The sequence below is a fragment of the Sceloporus occidentalis genome, unplaced genomic scaffold, assembly GCF_023333645.1.
Source record: "Sceloporus occidentalis isolate IW3139 unplaced genomic scaffold, rSceOcc1.0.p SCAF_19, whole genome shotgun sequence".
Classification (NCBI taxonomy): Eukaryota; Metazoa; Chordata; class Lepidosauria; order Squamata; family Phrynosomatidae; genus Sceloporus; species Sceloporus occidentalis.
Window position 1 is genome coordinate 5356158 of NW_028316999.1, and position 20196 is coordinate 5376353.

The 20196-nt window shown below is 38.2% G+C and overlaps 1 protein-coding gene across 1 annotated transcript; it reads right to left on the reverse strand.

Annotated features, from left to right (window-relative positions):
• Positions 1-8: 8 nt before the first annotated feature.
• LOC149302344 (very long chain fatty acid elongase 5) lies at positions 9-19834 on the reverse strand. Its single transcript, XM_089482597.1, has 7 exons — positions 19777-19834; positions 19433-19620; positions 8564-8641; positions 2665-2836; positions 1846-1970; positions 796-930; positions 9-140 (listed from the first exon to the last, which is right to left on the reverse strand). Exons 1-7 carry the CDS (start codon positions 19832-19834, stop codon positions 9-11), a joined length of 888 nt encoding a protein of 295 aa, XP_089338723.1.
• Between the last annotated feature and the right edge of the window lie 362 nt (positions 19835-20196).

Here is a 20196-nt window from a genome sequence, read left to right on the forward strand (position 1 = left end):
TTTTCTCTTCAATCCTTTCTTTGTTTCCGCTGTTTCACATTGTTCTCCAGGGAAGAAAAGCTGTTTGTGTGCCCATTCACTGCACTGGCAGAGCCATTCTGGTATTCTTTCCTTCTTGAAGAGGATTTCTTGTTGTAAGTCTTAAAAGGCAAGAAATGGTATTTGATGTCAGTACAGACAACACATACTTATCCATCAATAGTCACAATGGACAAAACTGGTAACTTTTTTCCTGAAAATAATCTGTATTTCATAAAAATCGAAGGCAGCAAAGCTGTACAACTACTCTTAAACTAAAACTCTCAAATTTTGCAAAGCACTTTAATCACTTTGCGACCATGGTTGTTTTAACATTTCTGCAGGGTTTGTGCTTAACTGCAATTTTCATCTTTTTTAATATAGTGGACCAATTATTATCATGATCATACTAACTATAAAAAATAAATAAGAACCTATGACCTGCCAAGCACGGCACTGGTCCTTAACTGTATGTTTTTTCGGTTGTTTTTTGGTCATTACGGGGTTAAGGATTATAGACAGTGACATGCAAATAATATCACAATTTAAAGGTTGCCGTCACTGGGCTCTTTTGTTTGCACACGTCCGTTACGTTAGGCATAGGTTTTGGGTAAGGAAATGGGTGCAGACAGTAACCCAAATGCAGCTATTTGAGCCTTCGGCTAAACCGAATCAGCGTAGGACGGTATGAAGGAGTATAAAAAGTATAAAAAGAGTATAAAAGGCAAAAAAAAACATTTATGTCATACAGAACAAAAGGGTAACGTGTCAATTTACCTGAATGTAAAAATTGCCAAACAGGATAATGAGGGAGATCATGTAACAGTTCTGGAAATACAGCCATCCCTTGGGGAACTGACAGGGCCAAACAAGAGCGCAACTAGTCTGAGTCATCGTCAAGACAAACTGAGTCTGTGGGGAAGAAAAAGACACTCAAAATTAGGGGCTGCAGAAAACACAACAGCTTCAGCTATGGTTCGCATTGTCAGACAAGCATGCTTTGAGTATTTACTTTATATACACACATGACACTACCATTCAAAAGCTTGTGGTCACTAAGAAAATCTGATTTTTTTTCCCCATTAAAATAACATGAAATGGATCAGCAGACATTGTTAATGTTGTAAATAACTATTGTAGCTGGAAATGGCTGATTTTAACCCCTTAATGACAAAGCCCGTATATGTACGGGCTCAAAATGCATGGTTTTCAATGGGTTAAGGAACCGCCCATTGTCCTTAAGGGGTTAATGGAATATATTCATACAGAGGCAGTTTATCAGCAACCATCCCTCCCGTGTTCCAATGGCACGTTGTGTTCGCTAATCCAAGTTTAAGTTTAAAAGGCTAATCGATCATTAGTAAACCCTTTTGCAATTATGTCAGCACAACTAGAAATGAGTGAGTGTATATATATATATATATATATACATACATACAAACACTCACACACACAGACTACTTATACAATCCCAGTTAAACAAACATGTTGATTTTATACACCGTCATATTTAGATGTGATTGTTATTTTGCTTTTACTCTCCATTCCCACAGAAATGCAGTATTGCTTTTGATAGTATTTAAATCACAATACTGAAACCCAGAAGAGTTTAAATCTAGAGATTCCTGTCTGATCTTGATCTGACAGGACAGCGTGAGCTATCCAGCATATGAAAGGCATATTTGTCAGAGAATACGTTTCCAGATCACAGTCAACCTGTCTTCAGGCTTATTATAGAGGAGGGAAGGTGTATGGTCTTGCCTAAATAGCAAAACATAAATGAGGGTCTGCATAGCCGGCCAAAAGAATGGTGAATGAAAGGCTTACCAGTTGGCACTGGGTGATGTATTTCTTCCACCACAGATATGGGCGTATGGATGGAATAGCTGAGAGTCCATAGTAGGAGTACATCAAGACATGAATAAAGCTATTAAGAGTGGCACCAAAATAGGCTGAAGGAAAGAAGAGGAAACCTTTTTGTAGTCTACAGTAGATAATAAATAGCAACATAAAATACACAGCACTTCTTAAAGCGAATTGTGTTCCTACATGCTGAAACCATAGCCTGGCTAGCTGGCCAGTGTGCCATAACAACGCCAGGGAAGGTGCCAGGTTCAGTGCTGAACAATGAATTGGTAGCATGTGAACACCCGACACGGCTGTCCGATTAATGTCAGGAGGCAGTTGCCAAGTGATTAACTGAGAAAACCTACTGATTGAAACGTTGCTTGGTCAGCAGGGATAATGGGGAAGTGAAGCACACAAAGTTTGCTTCACTGATCCCTGAGAAATGAGCACGGCCATCCATTTAAGGAACTGAAAACCTCACCTCGTCTCTCAAATTGAATTGTGGGCTGCGATTAATGACTAATACCCGACAATGATAAATACCTTCATTAACTTATTAAGCAAATTATTTGTATAAATAATAAGGTCAGATTGACTCATTTATAAACGGTCTTCACAGTATGTGCTTTACATTGTTTCTTTAGAATCCCATCTCAATATAAAAAAAATCGGGAATGAATTCTGCTCTGTACTGAGATCACCACCTTGACATGAGTTTGCAAACTGAAACATGCTGTTATTTCCTGGTAGAAAAAGAATCCATTCTAAAAGGTAATAATTAAAAATGTATGTACTCACAGTGCCCACAGGGAACCCAGTTCATGACAAACCACCAGATGTTCAGCATAGATGCGTGATGATAGACATGTAGGACAGTGATTTGGTGGTTGTTCTTCCTCAGGATGAAGAAGAAGGTGTCCATGAATTCTATGAGTTTAGAGAAATAGTACCACCACAGAACACGGATTATCTAAGAGGAAAATAAGAGAGAAAGTTATTTTTGTGCTAATTTTCAGTTGGGGGAAGCTGGGGGGTTATTATATATCATAGAAAAATAAAAATGGTTTCTTTTTAAAGTGTGTTTCAATAAGTAAGAAAGTCCATTAGCTGTGCTTTGTAGTTTGAACAAGATGACTGCTCTTCACACCTTTATTTGGCTGGTTGTACATCCGTAAATCAGAAATAGGTGTATGGCTGGTGCCAGAATGAGGGACACATTTTGTTAACTTAACTATCCCAGATTGTTTCATGTGATCAGAATTATTTAAATTATTATTCAGCTATTCAATATATTTAATATCCTCATAGAACTGTTGTGACTTTAACCAGTCTTTCTCCTCTCCCCATATGCTCCAGTAGGAGTGGATCATTGTATAACGATTATCTCTTCTTCTTGCAAGAGTACAGGTGCATGCACTCTGCTGGTGTCATGGACACACTTCAAGCAGATAAAAGCACCAGCCCAGATATCACCCTGTATCCGAGGAACGGAAAAGCAGTGTGTGTCCACGACGCCAGAAGAGTATCCACATACAAAGCTGCTCTGCCATCTGTGATAACACAGACGTGAGTTTAAAAGAAAACCAGAGGTACTTGCGTCAGAAGTCTCTTGCAGATGGTGTGCACTGCCTGCTACTCAACCGTATGTTTTATGTGGTATTAAGAGACAGATCAGCCAGGATGAGATAATGAAACTGATTCCTGTACTGTACATATCAGTTTGTCGACATTATATATATATGAAGCCTAGAGTTTTATCAGATGTAAATGAATGTTAACAGTCTTGAACTTGCCAGGGCAATCCTGATTTAGTAGCAGAATTTGTCTCAATTATTGGGTCTATTGGCAGCTATGCACAGTGCCCAACTCACATACTGTGCACGCCAAAAGCTAGCATTCCTTGTAATGTGAGTGAAAGGTACTATGATGTCCACACTTTGTAGGCAGAACCTGCAAATTCAATTAGGGTCACCAGAAACTCAAATGTACATAAGTCTGTGCTTATAATTTAAATTTCTATACTGTGTATCAGACAAAGTTAAAACCCCAGCACAGAGGCTGTATACTGCAATAAGTGGCCTAAAACCTAGATGATGTGCCTCAGGGAACATTGGCATAAAACAATAATGTATTATTATTATTATTTTTTATTTATATAGCGCCAACAGTTTACGCAGCGCTTAATACAATACATAAATTCAAGGGGTATGACAAGACAAGAATTGACAGACTAAGACAAACCGATACATTTGGTGGAGAGAGCCCTGCTCGCAAGCTTACAATCTTGAGGGAATCGGGTGACAAACATAAGGCATAGAGAAAGGGTGAGAGGTAGTGTGGTGGTTGTATCAGTGACATGGAAGTTTTGAGAGGTTTCTTGAATGTTGGGAGGGTGAATGCTGAAGGTTCGGTGGGAGTAGATTCCAAAGATATGGGGCAGCTCGACTGAAATCTTGTAGACGGGAAAAGGAAGAGGTGATGAGTGAGGAGGAGAGCCTTAGCCCATGGGAGGAACGTAGGGATCGAGTAGGAGAGTATTTGCTAATGTAAGATGGTCTACATCAAATGTATGGTACCACCATTATCTATTACTAATTACAAGTACCAAGCACAAAAAGTGGAGTTTGGTAGAACTATAAAACTCATTAATTGTTGTGTTTTCTAGAAGACAAAAAAGGCACGTTTAACATTAGCTCCTATTTATACTTTTCCCACATCTCATCATAATTTATTCATAGAGAGAGCGACGCGCTGAAATTACACAGACACAATGTTGGCTCTTTCTGTGCCAAGGTGTTTTCAACTTGGAAGTCCGAGCAAATCTATTTACTAATAACTTTATCATACTTATGGTAAAACCAGTTCTTTTTTTCTAAAAGCACGCCAAGTTAAAGACGTAGCCTATAAATTAGCCTATATGGTATATATATATATATATATATATATATATATATGAAACCAGGAGCTTTCTCCCAATGGATGAAAGTAAATGATGTTAGTACTTTGTATGCTGTATCTACTGTCCATTTCCATTGATTGGAAGTTCCCTGGATAGGTAACCCAAAGCTCTTCTGCTTTTAAGGAAGTGGCTTTGTGAATGGGCATAGATGCACTAGTTCCAAAACGCCAACTGGATGTGGAGCAGGTGGAACACGGCCAGGTAATGGGTTTGACCAAATAAAGCACTCCTTCCTGAAGAAATGGACCTGGGTGAACATGGCGAGTTCCCAGGCAAGCTGGCAGGATATAGATGATGGTACCGTGGGTTCTATGAGTGCTCTGAAGTTATATGTAAACCATACTGTGTTGTGCACTACCAATCTGTGTAGCAATTTCCCTGAAGTGCTTCATAAGGCGAAATGATTGATGTTTCCCTCAGAGTTTAGTTTCATAGCGCCTGCTACTGTAATAAGTCTTTTGAAGTTAACAGATACTTGGGGTGATTAATGAAGCGTAGAAAAAATTGCACCAGTGTAGAAATGGTTTTGCCGTAAAATGTTCCTTAAAGTATATCTGTAATCAAAAAGGTGCACAATCACACCATAAAAAGCAATTCACATATATAAACATCTGGCTGGTTTCTGCAACATACCTAATTGCTGTATCAGATACACAACATAAATATATAAAGGCTGGTAATTCCATTTATACATATCATAATGCAGCTTCTCTTATCATCATTTCATTTAAGGACTACCCATTTAGAGTCTTTGCTTGAACAGTCATCATTAAATCTAAGTGAAATGAGTTCATTTATAATGAAGAAGTGAGTTGTGAACCTCATTGTCTCTGACGTTATTTTAATTATGCAAGTTCTGTTTAATAGTGAATAAAACATTAGCAATCAAAGCGTAATCAAGCTAAAACTGCATTCCTTTTCATCTTCCTCCCGTTTCTATTTTTATCATATTTCTATATAAAAATCAAAAGCATCTATGAAAAAGCACAGCAGAGTGAGGAACGGCACACAATTTATTATTTAAGAGCAGAGAAGATCGATTCTCTTTTAGTATTTATAAATGACATGTAGCTACTGGGTTACAAGTGCCGTCTCCAGGATTTGAAGTTATATTCAACAGGAATCCTTCTAAACTGTAGCTATATGGTTTGCAAGGTTGCGTGAGCTTGTGAGCAGGACCCTCTTTACCTAATGTATCGGTTTGTCAGTTATCACTCTACTTTTCCCATACCCCTTAACTATATGTATTATAAGAAGTGCCGCCTAAATTGTTGGCGTTATATAACTAAATAATAATAATAATAATAATAAGTACAAAGTCTACAAAGACTTCTCAAACGTATCTATTGGGAAGAATATCCCTGCATGGCGTCCAGTACAGTCACATCAATTCCTGGAACAAACACTAAATTAAAGCACATACCTATTAACATTCTTCATTGTCAAAAATACATGTTTCCACTCTAAATTTCAGCCGTAGTACCTATGAATGGCATATTCTTGCACGAGGAGTAGATGGATGAGACAAGTCTTTGAAAGCATTAGCTTTTCTTCTGGGCCACCATGATTATCAGATCCTGGATGGCACATCACTGCTGACACAGAGTTGAGGAGGCAGCAGCGAATCCCCTCAAAGTACATTCAACCTGGGGTGCCTTGCTGTGTAGTGTTCTAGCTGTTCCAGTATCTCTTAAGTCATTTGTGATGAAGGACACTACTAAAAACCATTCCTTGGTGACAATAATGTACTATTACGTCTGCCATTTCAGATGTGCAGCAAGAACCATCATCATTGGCTTTGAGCTGACAGATACTCGATGCAAGTGAGTGCTTGAAATATTATTATTAATAATAAAAAACCTATAACATACAACATGCAATATACCACAGGAATATCATTATGACTTAATCAGTGGATCCTCTTAAGTTACAACAGATATCCCTGAGGGGTCTACAAGACCATGCAGGGGTGTGTAATGTTAGAAATGGAAGGAAAAAAACCCCCAAAAAACAAAAAAACCCCAAGAACAGGATGTGGTGTTTATTTTAAACAATGTAACTTTAACAAAAAGCAGACAGCTAAGAAGGATACCATATTCAGTAGCTTGCGTTGTCTGTTCTAGCAGACCAAAAGAAGAATACAGATTCACTCCTATACAATTATCTCATTTTTATATTCTAACCATGTGTGTTCACCGTGGTAAAACTATAGAAGCCCAGAGGAAAGAAGTGTACAAACATCAAGAAGAAACAAGATTGTAAAAAAGACTTTTTCTGCATCTCAAAGATGTTTTTTTTTTATAAAGTGGATGTATAATGTCAGTACATTTTGATTTGAAAGCGGTGTTGTGCCTCCTTCATAGCATAGTTGCTGTAGGTTTTAGAAATGCTTTAATGGTTTTTTTTCTTTTACACAAGTAAATTAAACGGACACTCCAGCCATCATATGCACTTAATGCATTTTCATGTGGTCTCCTCAAATACATCTGCCCCTCCCCCGCAGGAGATGCATTCGTCCGAATGCTCCTCCCTGCACATGGCTCTGGTGAGCAGGATGTGCAGGACTCTGTTTAGACCCCAGTGGGCATGTGCAAAGTCTTTCCACTAATTTCAATGGGAGCACATTTCTATCACTGATTGGCTGCTTAAGCTGTCAATCAGTGACATGAATACGCCCATTGAGAGCACTTTACTCCTACCAATTGACAGCCTATCATAGGCTAGAAATTTTGGATCATGGAGGAAGAAAGAGGAATTTCTAGAATGGCTAAAAATTCAGCATTGTGGGTTTTTTTTCATTTTGAAAGAATGGATATTAAAAGTCCTCACAGAGGGTTAGAGTTACTTTACATTGCATTCTTCTATAGTAGGTTTGTCAGAGACATTAAACTGTCCTTTTAAATGCAGTAACGAATGCTAAGTTTCACTGTGAGAATTCCTTATTCAATGTTAATCTATGGCACGGTGACCATCAACACTATATTGCACAAGATAGCCGTCTAACACATTTAACAGGCTAATAGGCAACTTCTGGTTGGCTGAGCATGATGGTAGCTGTAGTTTGTAGCATCTACATAGACATAGGCAGCTACTGATACATTCCACAATACTTCCTATTTTTCGCTTCTCACATACACTGGGCATATTTTTCTTCAACTGCGATATTAAGGGTTGCTAGACAACAAGCAAATTTGTTTTTTGGCAGAGTTTCCTATTGTAATGTCGGTTTATTTTGGTCTATCCTGAAAGAGGTTACATGCTGACAAGTGATTAAACATACAGAGTTGGCTCAGCTCTTTGGTTCATAAATGCCAAGTTCATAGTTGCTAAGAAATAACATATTATGGTAACTGTATGAGGTAGAAAGGTTCAAAATATGTACATGTACTTAAAATCCCCCAAATACTTTTCTTGTTACGTGATATGTAGTCCGCTGTCACCACCACAAAGTAAACAATACACCTACACAGTTTTAAGATACAGTATAACAGAAAAAAGTTAAACAACAAATATTGCCAAAATCTAATCAGATTCACAAAGCGGAAGAATAAATTCATGGCGATGGGGAAATCACGAATGACCATGGAAACTAATAGTCAGTGCTTCGGCCGTTTAAGAAAATTGACATCTGGATTATTGAATTAATGCAAATATGATTAATCTCCTGAAAATGCGTTCCCCAACTAAATTTTGTAATGTGGCATTTGCTAAATAAGGTTCTTTAAAACGTTGTCTTACCTTTGTGTCAGCTTCACCACCACTGTGAGTATCTTGACAGAAAAAGCTGTAGCCCCCTTCCCACACTCCTGTAACCAGCTGAAAGACAGTAAAAGTGGCTATTAAATGACTTTGCATGTTATCTGACACAATGTGCAGCTCATAGAGTCCATTACTACCCTGTAAAACCCCATAATTACTACTATAAACATAACAACTTTTAATAATTTTTTCTCCTTTTTTGAGGAGTTGGGGAGCTGACCTCAAGGTTAAGCGGGGTGCCACACAAGCGCCTGCATAATGGTGTCCAGAAAAAAGCCTTAAATTGCAGGAGAGTCTCAGTGGGTTAAAGGCAGAGCAATACAGCCATATACAATTAGATACCAAAAGTGGGGCACTTTGATGTAGTGGGGGGGTTAAACTAAAAGTAATTGAACCATTTGGGATTACCTGGTAATCTGATCTACGTATAGGCCACAAGTATAGACAACCATAACGTGCTTAAACTAATAACACACTAACAATGCTATTCTTTCAGTCTTTAGTAAGCACACCACAGTCACTTGGAGTCATCTTGGCTGGGTGCCCACTTCAAGGGAGAGTAGTCACAGTACTAAATAGTCTCCATGTATAAACAATTTGTCTAACCGTGCATTTTGCCGTATGTAAACTCTTTGAGATTACTTTATAGCCTTTTCCAGCTTCATGCAAACCATTACATTTTTGGGAGGCATGGTTCATATCAGTGGAGAAATGTTAGTGGGTTTTTTTGTCCAATACCATTTCATTGATTAGACTCCAGGTTTGCCAACTCCTGACTCCAATTAGCGTTTGTTGAAGTGATTTTCCTTCAACATATGGACAAGAACAATACAATAATGTCAGTGTTCTTAGTTAAAATAGATTGTGTTGGTTCATAATTGTAACTCAGTTGGAAATCATACGTATTTTAACCCCTTAAGGACCAGGCTGTGTTTTACCTTTTGTACCATTGGGACCGAGGCTGTTTTAACACTTTTGCGGTGTTCGTGTTTAGATGTAATTTTCTCTTCACTCATTTAGTGAACCCACACAAATTATATGTTGTTTTTTTCAGGACAAGAAGGGCTTTCTTCAGATACCATTGTTTTAATCATATTATCTAATTTCCCATAAAAAAAATAATAAAATATGATGAAAAATGTAAAAAAAAAACCCACATTTTCTGACTTTTACCCCAAAAATCTTTTACTCATCCAAAAAAGCTAATGAAAAAACCTACTAAATATATTCTACTATTTGTCCTGAGTTTAGAAATACCCAATGTTTTTATGTTTTTTTGCTTTTTTCTGCACGTTATGGAGCATTAAGTACAGGTAGCGTTTTGCTATTTCAAAACCATTTTTTCCAAATCTGGTAATTCTTCCCCCCATGTGCCATTTCGGGTATCTTTGAAGCCGGCCAATGCAATTTACCCCATCAAATCATATATTTTTGAAAACTAGACACCCCAAGGTATTTCAAATGCTAGTATTTTAACCCTTTCCATGCATGAGATTCTACCACCAGCCTTTGCCACACTTTGTGTTAGTATTTTTTTTACACAAATTGTACTTTGGCTATACATTTATAGCTCCAGGTATACGTCACTATCAAACAACACCCTAATATGTGTTCAACAACATCTCTCGAGTACAGTGATACCACCCATGCATGGGTTTGACTGCTGTTTGGGGTTAAAAGGCCACATTTGGGAAGTGCGCTTTTTTCCCCCTATTTTGGTCAGTCTGTGCCTATGCCCTATCTTTGAGCCTGGCCACTACAATTTACCTCATAAAACTATACATTTTTGAAAACTAGACACCCCAAGGTACTTAAAATGGTAGTATTTAACCCTTTCCATGCATCAGATTCTACCACCAACCTTTGCCACACTTTGTGGTAGTATTATTTTTTTCACACAAATTGTAATTTGGGTATAAATTTTAGCTCCAGGTATACGTCACTATCAAACAACACCCTAATATGTGTTCAACAACATCTCTCGAGTACAGTGATACCACCCATGCATGGGTTTGACTGCTGTTTGGGGTTAAAAGGCCACATTTGGGAAGTGCGCTTTTTTCCCCCTATTTTGGTCAGTCTGTGCCTATGCCCTATCTTTGAGCCTGGCCACTACAATTTACCTCATAAAACTATACATTTTTGAAAACTAGACACCCCAAGGTACTTAAAATGGTAGTATTTAACCCTTTCCATGCATCAGATTCTACCACCAACCTTTGCCACACTTTGTGGTAGTATTATTTTTTTCACACAAATTGTAATTTGGGTATAAATTTTAGCTCCAGGTATACGTCACTATCAAACAACACCCTAATATGTGTTCAACAACATCTCTCGAGTACAGTGATACCACCCATGCATGGGTTTGACTGCTGTTTGGGGTTAAAAGGCCACATTTGGGAAGTGCGCTTTTTTCCCCCTCTTTTGGTCAGTCTGTGCCTATGCCCTATCTTTGAGCCTGGCCACTACAATTTACCTCATAAAACTATACATTTTTGAAAACTAGACACCCCAAGGTACTTAAAATGGTAGTATTTAACCCTTTCCATGCATCAGATTCTACCACCAACCTTTGCCACACTTTGTGGTAGTATTATTTTTTTTATTTTTTTCACACAAATTGTAATTTGGGTATAAATTTATAGCTCCAGGTATACGTCACTATCAAACAACACCCTAATATGTGTTCAGGAACATCTCCCGAGTTCAGTCATACCCCACATGTATGGGTTTGTCTGGTGTTTGAGGTTAAAATGCCACATTTTGGAAGTGCGCTTTCCCCCCCCCCCATTTCGGTCAGTCTGTGCCTATGCCCTATCTTTGAGCCCGGCCACTCCAATTTACCCCATCAAACCATTCATTTTTTTAAATTAGACACCCCTTGGGTATTTGAAATGCTTTTATTTAAATTTTTCCACGTCAGGTTTTTTGGGAAGATACAGCGCTAATTTTAGCACTTGCTCATAATAATAAACTTTATTTTTTTATTTTATTTATTTTACGCTTTTTGGACTTTTTTTTTACATTTTGCTGGAACTGGATAGTTCCTCTAAAGCATAATAATTTTTAAATGTTACCATGTTTTTTTTAAGCTTTTTCTTTTAAATTTTTTATTTTTTTTTTTTAATATTTTACTAATCACATAGTGATTAGAAAGCTGGGCTCCATTGACTTGTATGGTTGAATGCAGTACCTGTTTTCAACCTGCAAGTGGAGCCAGAGTTCTCTAGAGGGTCTGGAGACTGTCTAGCGAACTTTTTCAACTTTATTATTTTTTTCCCGGGCCGCCGCCATCTTGCGGATGGTGAAGACTGCGTGCAGCTGCGACTGCTCTCCGGAGCGGTCACAGTCCATCAAGAGCTAAGTGTTTGGTGTCGCTGGATGCCTCCTGATCGAGGCATTCCAGCGACACCATTGAAGTTTAGGAGGTGATCGTTGATCGACTCCTAAACGCTTTTAAAATGGGCGTCCGCCGCCATACAATGTATGTCGGCTGTTGACGCCCCGGGGAGGGGCCAGACATGGCCCATCATGCCGATCTCGGTGTTGCTGAATGCCTCGACATCGAGGCATTACAGCAACACCGGTTAAGCTTAGAAAGTGATCGTTGATCACTTTCTAAGCTTGTTTAAGTCTGATGACGTGTCAGGCACGTCATAGGTCGTTAAGTGACCGTTTTGCATGACGTGCCTGACCCGGCAATGGATGTTAAGGGGTTAAGCAATTTTTTACAAAAATTCTGGTAATTCCAAATAGTTCACTTACTTTTTCTTGCCACTGTATGTATTGCATGGCTGAAATTGATAAGCTTTATTAACAATGTCTATAAAGGTGAGGATGATAAATCAAAATCTTAGCCTTGCAATAGACTCTTGTTACCCTTGGTTAACATAACAGTGGGTCTCGCAACCCCACTCATGTAGAACAAATGACTCAGAATAACCAAAGGCAAATAGAATATTCTAAATGTCAACGAATGTTCTAAAGTATCACAAATGCATTAGTCATAACAAGAAGCCAAGATCCAAGACAGTATAAAAGTCCACTGATCACGATAACAAATTGTTCTTCTAGTCTCATGTTCTGACTGCTCTCTGTATTAGGATCACAGGTTCACGGTCCCTGTCAGAACGAGAAGAGGTTTGCTGGAATGTCACCGCTGCAGGGGGCTTGGGTTAGATCTGTTATGATATTCAGTGGCGTCAAAGCCAATCCTGCTCACTTTTGTAAGTAATCGCACAGCCTGCAGCATTTATTCAAGCTTGGATATTGGCGTATGACTATTAATTTTGCGTATCTTATACTGAGCTGACAGCCTCAACTATATAACCTTTTCTCAATTTTTTTCTCCAAATAATAGACACAGTGTATCAAGAAACAGGCAGGAGATGCTGGAACTTGCAATAAGCTGGTCTTCTCAGGTCAGCAGCCCAGTTGTTTGGACAGTCTCTACAAATTTGTGAGTGCTAGCTCGCTCACTTATTAGCTAATAAACTGCCTGGGTGACGTTATGGAGCCTTATATGAGAAGGGAAACTAAGAAGTCGTCTACATTTGGAAAGAAATGTTTGATACAGACTTATACTCACTAACTTATTTTATTTTTTTGTAATTAAGGAACACAATCTGAACCTAAAATTGATCACTTCGAAAGGCAGAACTGCCATAGATCAAAAGTAAATAAAATTCAGATATTTTGAGTGTTCTTGAGAACTGGCTGACGTCAATATACACCTATTAAATCCATTTCTGGAAACGCTCCACTTCTCTTCCGTGTTTGCATATAAGCATTGATGGCTTACGTTGTGGACTCAAAACCATAAGTGAATCCAGAAAATTATTTCCCTCTGTTTTTAAAAACATTTATTTGCTTAAATTGATTTTACCATGAAGGCACAGCAGTTGACCCCACTTTAGACGTTCGTATTAAAACCAATATCATGGTAGTATGTTTAATTCATATGCTTGCTTTAGAACCATTATAAATAGATTGATCACAATATGGGCAATGTGGTCACTCTACTTTCAATCTAAGTAACAAGATTTGTCCAGATAGACGGGAAGCAAAACGGCTAAGACTATTACCCCCTATAGCCTTTACTGTCACTCTCTAGTTAACCTCCTGATGATATAAAATAGGGCATTAAATTGAAATGATGATATTTTTATAGCAGTGACCACTAATTTTACAGTTGTGCCTTTCTAGGCTTAGTCCTCTCCGTTTTAGGAAGCACATGGCAGCTCTCCTGGTTTCATGGAACAATTTGGCACGCAATCAAGTGAGAGCTGAAAGTGAACTGACACTCATTATGGAGCAGCCGGCACCCTTGGTGACATCTGGCATCAATCATGCCTTCATTGCAGTACTTCACAATGTTCCTAGATTATGGGGCAAATCTGATGCACCTATCTGTAAAAACTTTTTATAAACATTTATTACTTTTCAAGTAGCGTTTTAGGCGGTGTTTTTATGACATACAGATCTAACATTCATTGGTGGCGCTGTTCATTAATGAAGCGAGTAGCACACTAGTAATGCCAACAGCATGGAAGTCAACAGGACCTTCAAACAGTCAATAAGTGGCAAGAATCATTGGACCATGGAGGAGCTGCATTGGGTCAAGTACTTTTGTCATTATTATTTTTTGTTTTTCAACAATGAACATTAAAGTACTCATAGAGTACTTTAATATGCATTCTTCCTTATTGGGGGTGTCAGACAGTAAATGCGCCATTTTAAAAGGCATGTAAAAGCAAGCTCTCATTTGCTATGAGCCAGAGGGAAAAATACAGTTTCTAAAATTACTACTGTTTATACACTAATATAAATGGTAACCTGCAGTGACATGAAGCAAGTGAAAAATGGGAATAAACTTTAATACTGCTGTATGACCAGGGCAAGTTTACTGGAATAAATTCAAGTTACCCTATATAAATAACACCTTATTTTAAAGTAAATTCCTAACACTACCTGGTAATAAAGTAAAACCTTGAATTCCAAACTACTCAATATAGTACACATATGAAATGTATTTAATAATTATCTTATGCCAATTACTGTCCCGGAATGTTAAATATTCCCTGTCCCCGAAATGCTGGTCATATACTTGCCAGCCAGCTATCTCCTGATAGCCTCTTATCAGGTTTGTCCTCAAAACATTTTTCTTCTAATAGGAATGCTAAGCTCTGATGTAGGAAGGGATGTACCAGCCAGTTGGTTGCATAGCATGGGTTGAGATATGGGTGAGGCTGACCCAAGGCTTGGCTCATAGAGCTGTGTACACATCGAGCCAGAGCTACCCTAAACCAGAATTCTAAACCAGAGATGTTTGAGTTGGCTTGGGCCAGGCTCACACTCCACTACTCTTGTCAAACCAAGCTTGATGTTGGACTAGAGCCAACAGGAGATTGCCAAGCTTTAGTAAATAAATATACCACAAGACATGGCATGACTGATCCTTGAAACATAACTTGTAATTCAGCCAAAAAACTGCTTGTAGGCTGTCACATTTTGTGCAGATAACAGTTATGGAGTAAGACTCGAATCTGCTAATACCGCTGGCCCAGTCACCTTGAAAATAGCAGTTCAATAGAATGTTTAGGAAGTTGTCAGAAAGTGTCAAATCCAAAGAAAGGTCAGAGTGTGTTCTTGTAATTTTAACTTCTAAAGATATTTTTTAATGAAGAAATGAAGCCTAAGCCAACGGTGAGGTTTATTTCAGGGGGAAGCGATAAAGCATTGTTGAAGGGAAAATGCTTTCTAGGACTTCATATTGCCAGTTGAGGCTTATAAGGTCACTAGTCCGCAGTGCTGTACAATAGTTAGAGAAATAATGTTAATCTTTAATTCATTCAGTGTTATTCTTCATGCTTGGAGACAGAGGATGTATTCCATTATTAAAAACCTGGTTAATGAGCGACATGTTCTGCAGTAGTGGGAAGACTAGATTGGCCAAATGGTTCTTATTTGTCATCTACTGTGTAAAGAGTAGATAAGTAGAAAAGCCTCCCAGAAGAAGTGGTAGAGTACAATACAGTGAGGGAATTTAAACATGTATGGCATAGACACATGGTTATCCTGAATATAAAAGACCAATGCCTAATTAAGGTTTGAGTCTCTACACCACGAATAATTGGGTGGAGTAAATGGGCCGAATGGATTTCATCTGCTGTCAAATCTATGGGTTTTATGCCATCCTGGAATATCAAGCAGGAGTGAGATCAGACAGAGCTGAGACAATGTACTGCCTGAAAAGCAAAGTGCTCTATTAAAATAAATTGTAAGCTCACAAGAGCAGAGCCCTCTTCTCCTTCTGTACCAGTATGTTTTAACATGTGTTAATGTTGTCATTTTAAATAATCTTTGTTAAATGATTACTTATTGTTTTATATAGCGCCATCATATTCTGTATCGCTGTACAGCGGAGAAACAACAGGTGAGGAGGGCCCTGCTAAAACATGCTTACAATCTAGGAGTTAAATATTTTCAGTCCCTACTGTAACAACACTATGGAATCTGCTGGTGCTATATAAATAAATGTAAGGTAACATGCTGCCTGACGACAATCTGAGTCACCCATTTTTTATTGGCAAAATCTACATAAATATAAGCATTGAGGATTAAAGAAATCTTAAATTGCTGTTTTATAAAGAGTATAAAATATGATACATACAGTGATTTGAGTGTTTATATCATAAATCCAACTTCAGATGCTTCTTTGTGCATCAGTCACCCCGCAAGGCTACAAAGCTGTATTTAGCAGAACATAACCAGGTGTAAGACTCATTTAATTGCAGTGTCATGAATGCTGTAATTATGTAGCCGCACGGTGTAAATCACAGTAATCCCACAATACATGAAATTTGGCTTTAGAAGTATCTACAGAGAACATATAACGGCAACAACGAGAGCCCTTCACTGTTACATGTGTATGAGATTTCACTATTTAATTTGCCCTGACATTGGACAGGGTAAATTAATCCAACCTCTAGTGAAAAGGTTAGTTAGACTGTGAAACACTTGGCCACCAAGGCTCTGACGAGGATCCAGCAGAGCAGCGTTGTATTAATCTTCAGTGCTGCACTAAGCCTAAACCAGGGCAGCAACACTAGCTGCCCCTCCACAAAACCATCCTTCTCCTGAGCGCTGATGTTTGACATCCTACCCAGAGGACACAGCACCAACCAGGCATAGTCCTCCATAATGTTAATGGCCTGCTTGGGGAGACCAGTGATCAGACCTGGGAACTTTATGGCTCCTGTTACCCTCAGCCCCCACATGCGAAATGCAGTCAGGAAGGTATCTTCACATACAAGGCAAGCTAAACATAATGCATAGTGCACTTAACTACAGCATGTCCTGTATAAAAAGTGGCGCCTTTCATTATATATTATGTATAGCACTCATGGAGCGGAAAGTTCTACTCATAGTTTAGTTAATATACCCCTTTGTGTGCCATATAAAAACTTGTATCTCTGCAGTGTGAACAGTCGTTTTTTTAGGAGGGTACCTAGCACTGTGCCAAGTAGGTTTTCGTTACTTGAAGCTGAAGAGAAGGAAAACGTATAGAACATTTTGCATGCTACTTAGGTCCTGTTTTCCCAGCGTGATTTATATGTGGTACAAGTTGACTTTTCCAGCTGGAGGTAGCCTGAACGGACATCAGAAGCACTCTATTCGAACCCAGAGTATTGTAGCAAATACAGATGCGTATTGCTATTTTTGTTACTATATGTTGCTTATTATTTATATAGACTTATATATTGTTCAGCAACATTCAAACATAATTAGTTGGCAAGTCCCAAGTCTCGGACAGCCTGCCAAGTCACAGAAATTAGTTCTTAGCAGAGGATCAGGGGTAGGTGTTTACTTGCATGACATGATAAAGTTACTATTTCTACAGCAGATATGACATACACATTCCTTAAAACCATAGGTCGATTACAAAAGGGCATAAAAGTATTGATGCTGACTCTACAAATACAACTATTTTAACTCTAAAGCACACTTGGCACACTATGGTAGGTGTGACGTCCTCGGGAGTCAGCAGGCCACTCAGCATTGCCAGATGTTGCACTCTCACTAGAGGTCAAAGATCTAACTTCAACTCAAGATGTGCTTCCATATAAGCACATTTTGTACTTACATGGAACATGACCCAGCATACCTCCTCTCTTTTAAACACTAGCTAACTAGCATTCTGGGCTCAAAACCCTTATGTTAATTTCCACTTCTGTCTAGTATTAATCATAGGTTAATGTGAGTTCATGCACTGGTAGGCAAGATCCAGCTTCTGCGACGGGCCATGTTCATATTTGCTCATGCTGATCAAGTGTACTTTAGTCTGAGATCACACCATGGTAACACAGCTCAACCAAATGCACTTTTGCCCATATTCCTAGTACTACATCCACACGTAGGGTAATAAAAGGACAGTTCAGCTATAATCGGTTACAACAATACAGATACATCACCTGCAGAACATTTCCAAAATTATTAAAAAGCGAGCTGACCGTTATGCATAGAATTTAAGCACTAGCTGTACTTTTTCAGAAGTCTGGTACTTGATACAGTCCAGTTCCAGAAGAGTTAGGCACAGACAATAATTATTTTAGGAGTAGGTGTACGTAGATTAGTCTTTCTCAGATTTATTTTTTCATTCTCTCTCACAAAATGCCTTTTGGAAGGTATAGCAAAGTGTTCCATCAGACAACAGAGTACTGTTGCTGTGCAATGATATCACAGCAGGCGATTGTTTCAATAATCCCATTCATTCGCTAATTATCACTTTTTTTAAAGTCACATTTTAATATGACTGCAGCTTTTTTCGTGGCTTCACCAATCAGTCTGCAGAAACCCACACTGCAGAACTAAGAAGATTAAGCAGTGTGAACCTTGGGACTTTAGAAACAAAGAACATTGTGTTTCTGAAAGAAGAATTTGAAATATTGGTGGTTTGGTATTTGCGCATTCCAGTAGTATTTATGGACAGATTAATTAACTCTCCAAATATTAGTTTGTAGTATTGAAACTATATTCCTTCTAAAATAATGTTTTCTAGAAATACATTATTTTAAAGGAGAACTTTCCGTGTTCTTCACTACCCGAAAAACAGCAACAACAAAACCCTCTGCAACACAACCAAAACATCAGATAGTACAGGAACTGACGACGGCCTATCTTTATTTACTCAGTCAGAGCTTGTAGGAGAGCTTCGGTTTTATCCAAGTAACTTCTCCCTCCCATCAGAAGTGGTGGAAGCTAAAACAGCGAGGGAATTAAAGCATACATGGGCTATGCATAAAGCTATACTAAACCTAAGAAGAGACCAAGGATTGGGTATAATATGAGTGTTTGGATAAGGAAACAGGAAGACCATATGGGCCCAATGGTTCTTACCGACCATGAAATGCTACGTATCTTTATTTATTATTAAATCCAATGAGATCCAAATACCCAATTGAAATATGCATTAGGGAGGCCCATCTGAGAAACTTGCTATGGCTGGCCCTTCAAAATGCATTATTTTGTTCAAACTCACCTGCAAAGTCCCACTTTGAATAATTGTTTTACCCATTGTTTTTTTGTTGAGAGAAGAATGGGCTTACTGCTAGACTCAGTTCAAGACATTGTAAAGTTATAGCACAGCTTTCCTTTTTGTCAGATCTGTAAAACTGATCGAGACCACCAACGTTCTAATTAATCAGAACATAATTTTAAAATAAATCTGTACAATGTAGTGCTTTAAGAATAGCTATATATCTTAATAACCTTCTCGTCATACCAGTTAAATCACACATCAAGGCCTATTTCCCCATCAAAAGCTAAGCAGCTTCAAATACTTACCTCGTAGAACATGTACAGTGATAGAAAAGTAAGGCCCAGGTTGTAAACCACTAAAATGCCTCTGAATGAAGCAGGTTGTCTGTTCTTCATGAACTTTGGTCCTACCCATACCGTAAATAAGTACAGGACAGTGCAGACAAATGAGGGTATATAGTTATCCATGAGAAGCCATCCTTTTACCCTGGGATCTGAAATATAATGCAGAAACAAATCAGATGTACAAAATAAATCAGAACACACACATAAAACTAAGCAGCACTATTCAAGTTTTTTTGTTTTTTTTTTTAAGGTAAAACAAATGTCAAAGGAGAGAAAATCTGAAACATTAAACTAAAGTATCTTACCTCTTGGCCCAAGTAAGTAATCTATATATCCATTCACTGCCTTGCTTAAAGCCTCCATTTTTTTAAACCTAAAGAAAAAGAGAAATATGTTCACTTAATAAATTCACTAATTATAAAGATAGCATTACCTTTCATGGTCAGCAATATGTAAATGCTTGTATGTGCTAATTTCTTATTACAGGAGTGTCCAAGATTTTTCTGTAGTGGGCCACTTCATCAGAATTGTATCAGTGCGAGGGCCGCACTCATTTTTCACTGTGAGGAAATATGGCCTTTAATAAGATATGCAGATTAAAATTAAGTAAATGACACAAAACCTTTACTTTCCCTCACTGATTTCTGGGCCTAGAAAGTTTTGTGACTACAATTCAGGATTCTGGATAATTAAAAATGAAATAGTTCTATTTATTCTAGGGATGG

What these genes read in the sequence shown, in the direction of transcription:
- LOC149302344 (XM_089482597.1), bottom strand. Translation starts at nt 19,834, where the DNA reads ATGGAGGCTTTAAGCAAGGCAGTGAATGGATATATAGATTACTTACTT. An exon ending in CACTGTACATGTTCTACGAG is followed by an intron (nt 8,642 to 19,432) that starts GTAAGTATTTGA and finishes ACTGTCTTTCAG; the next exon opens with CTGGTTACAGGAGTGTGGGA. An exon ending in TTGGCAATTTTTACATTCAG is followed by an intron (nt 141 to 795) that starts GTAAATTGACAC and finishes TTGCCTTTTAAG; the next exon opens with ACTTACAACAAGAAATCCTC.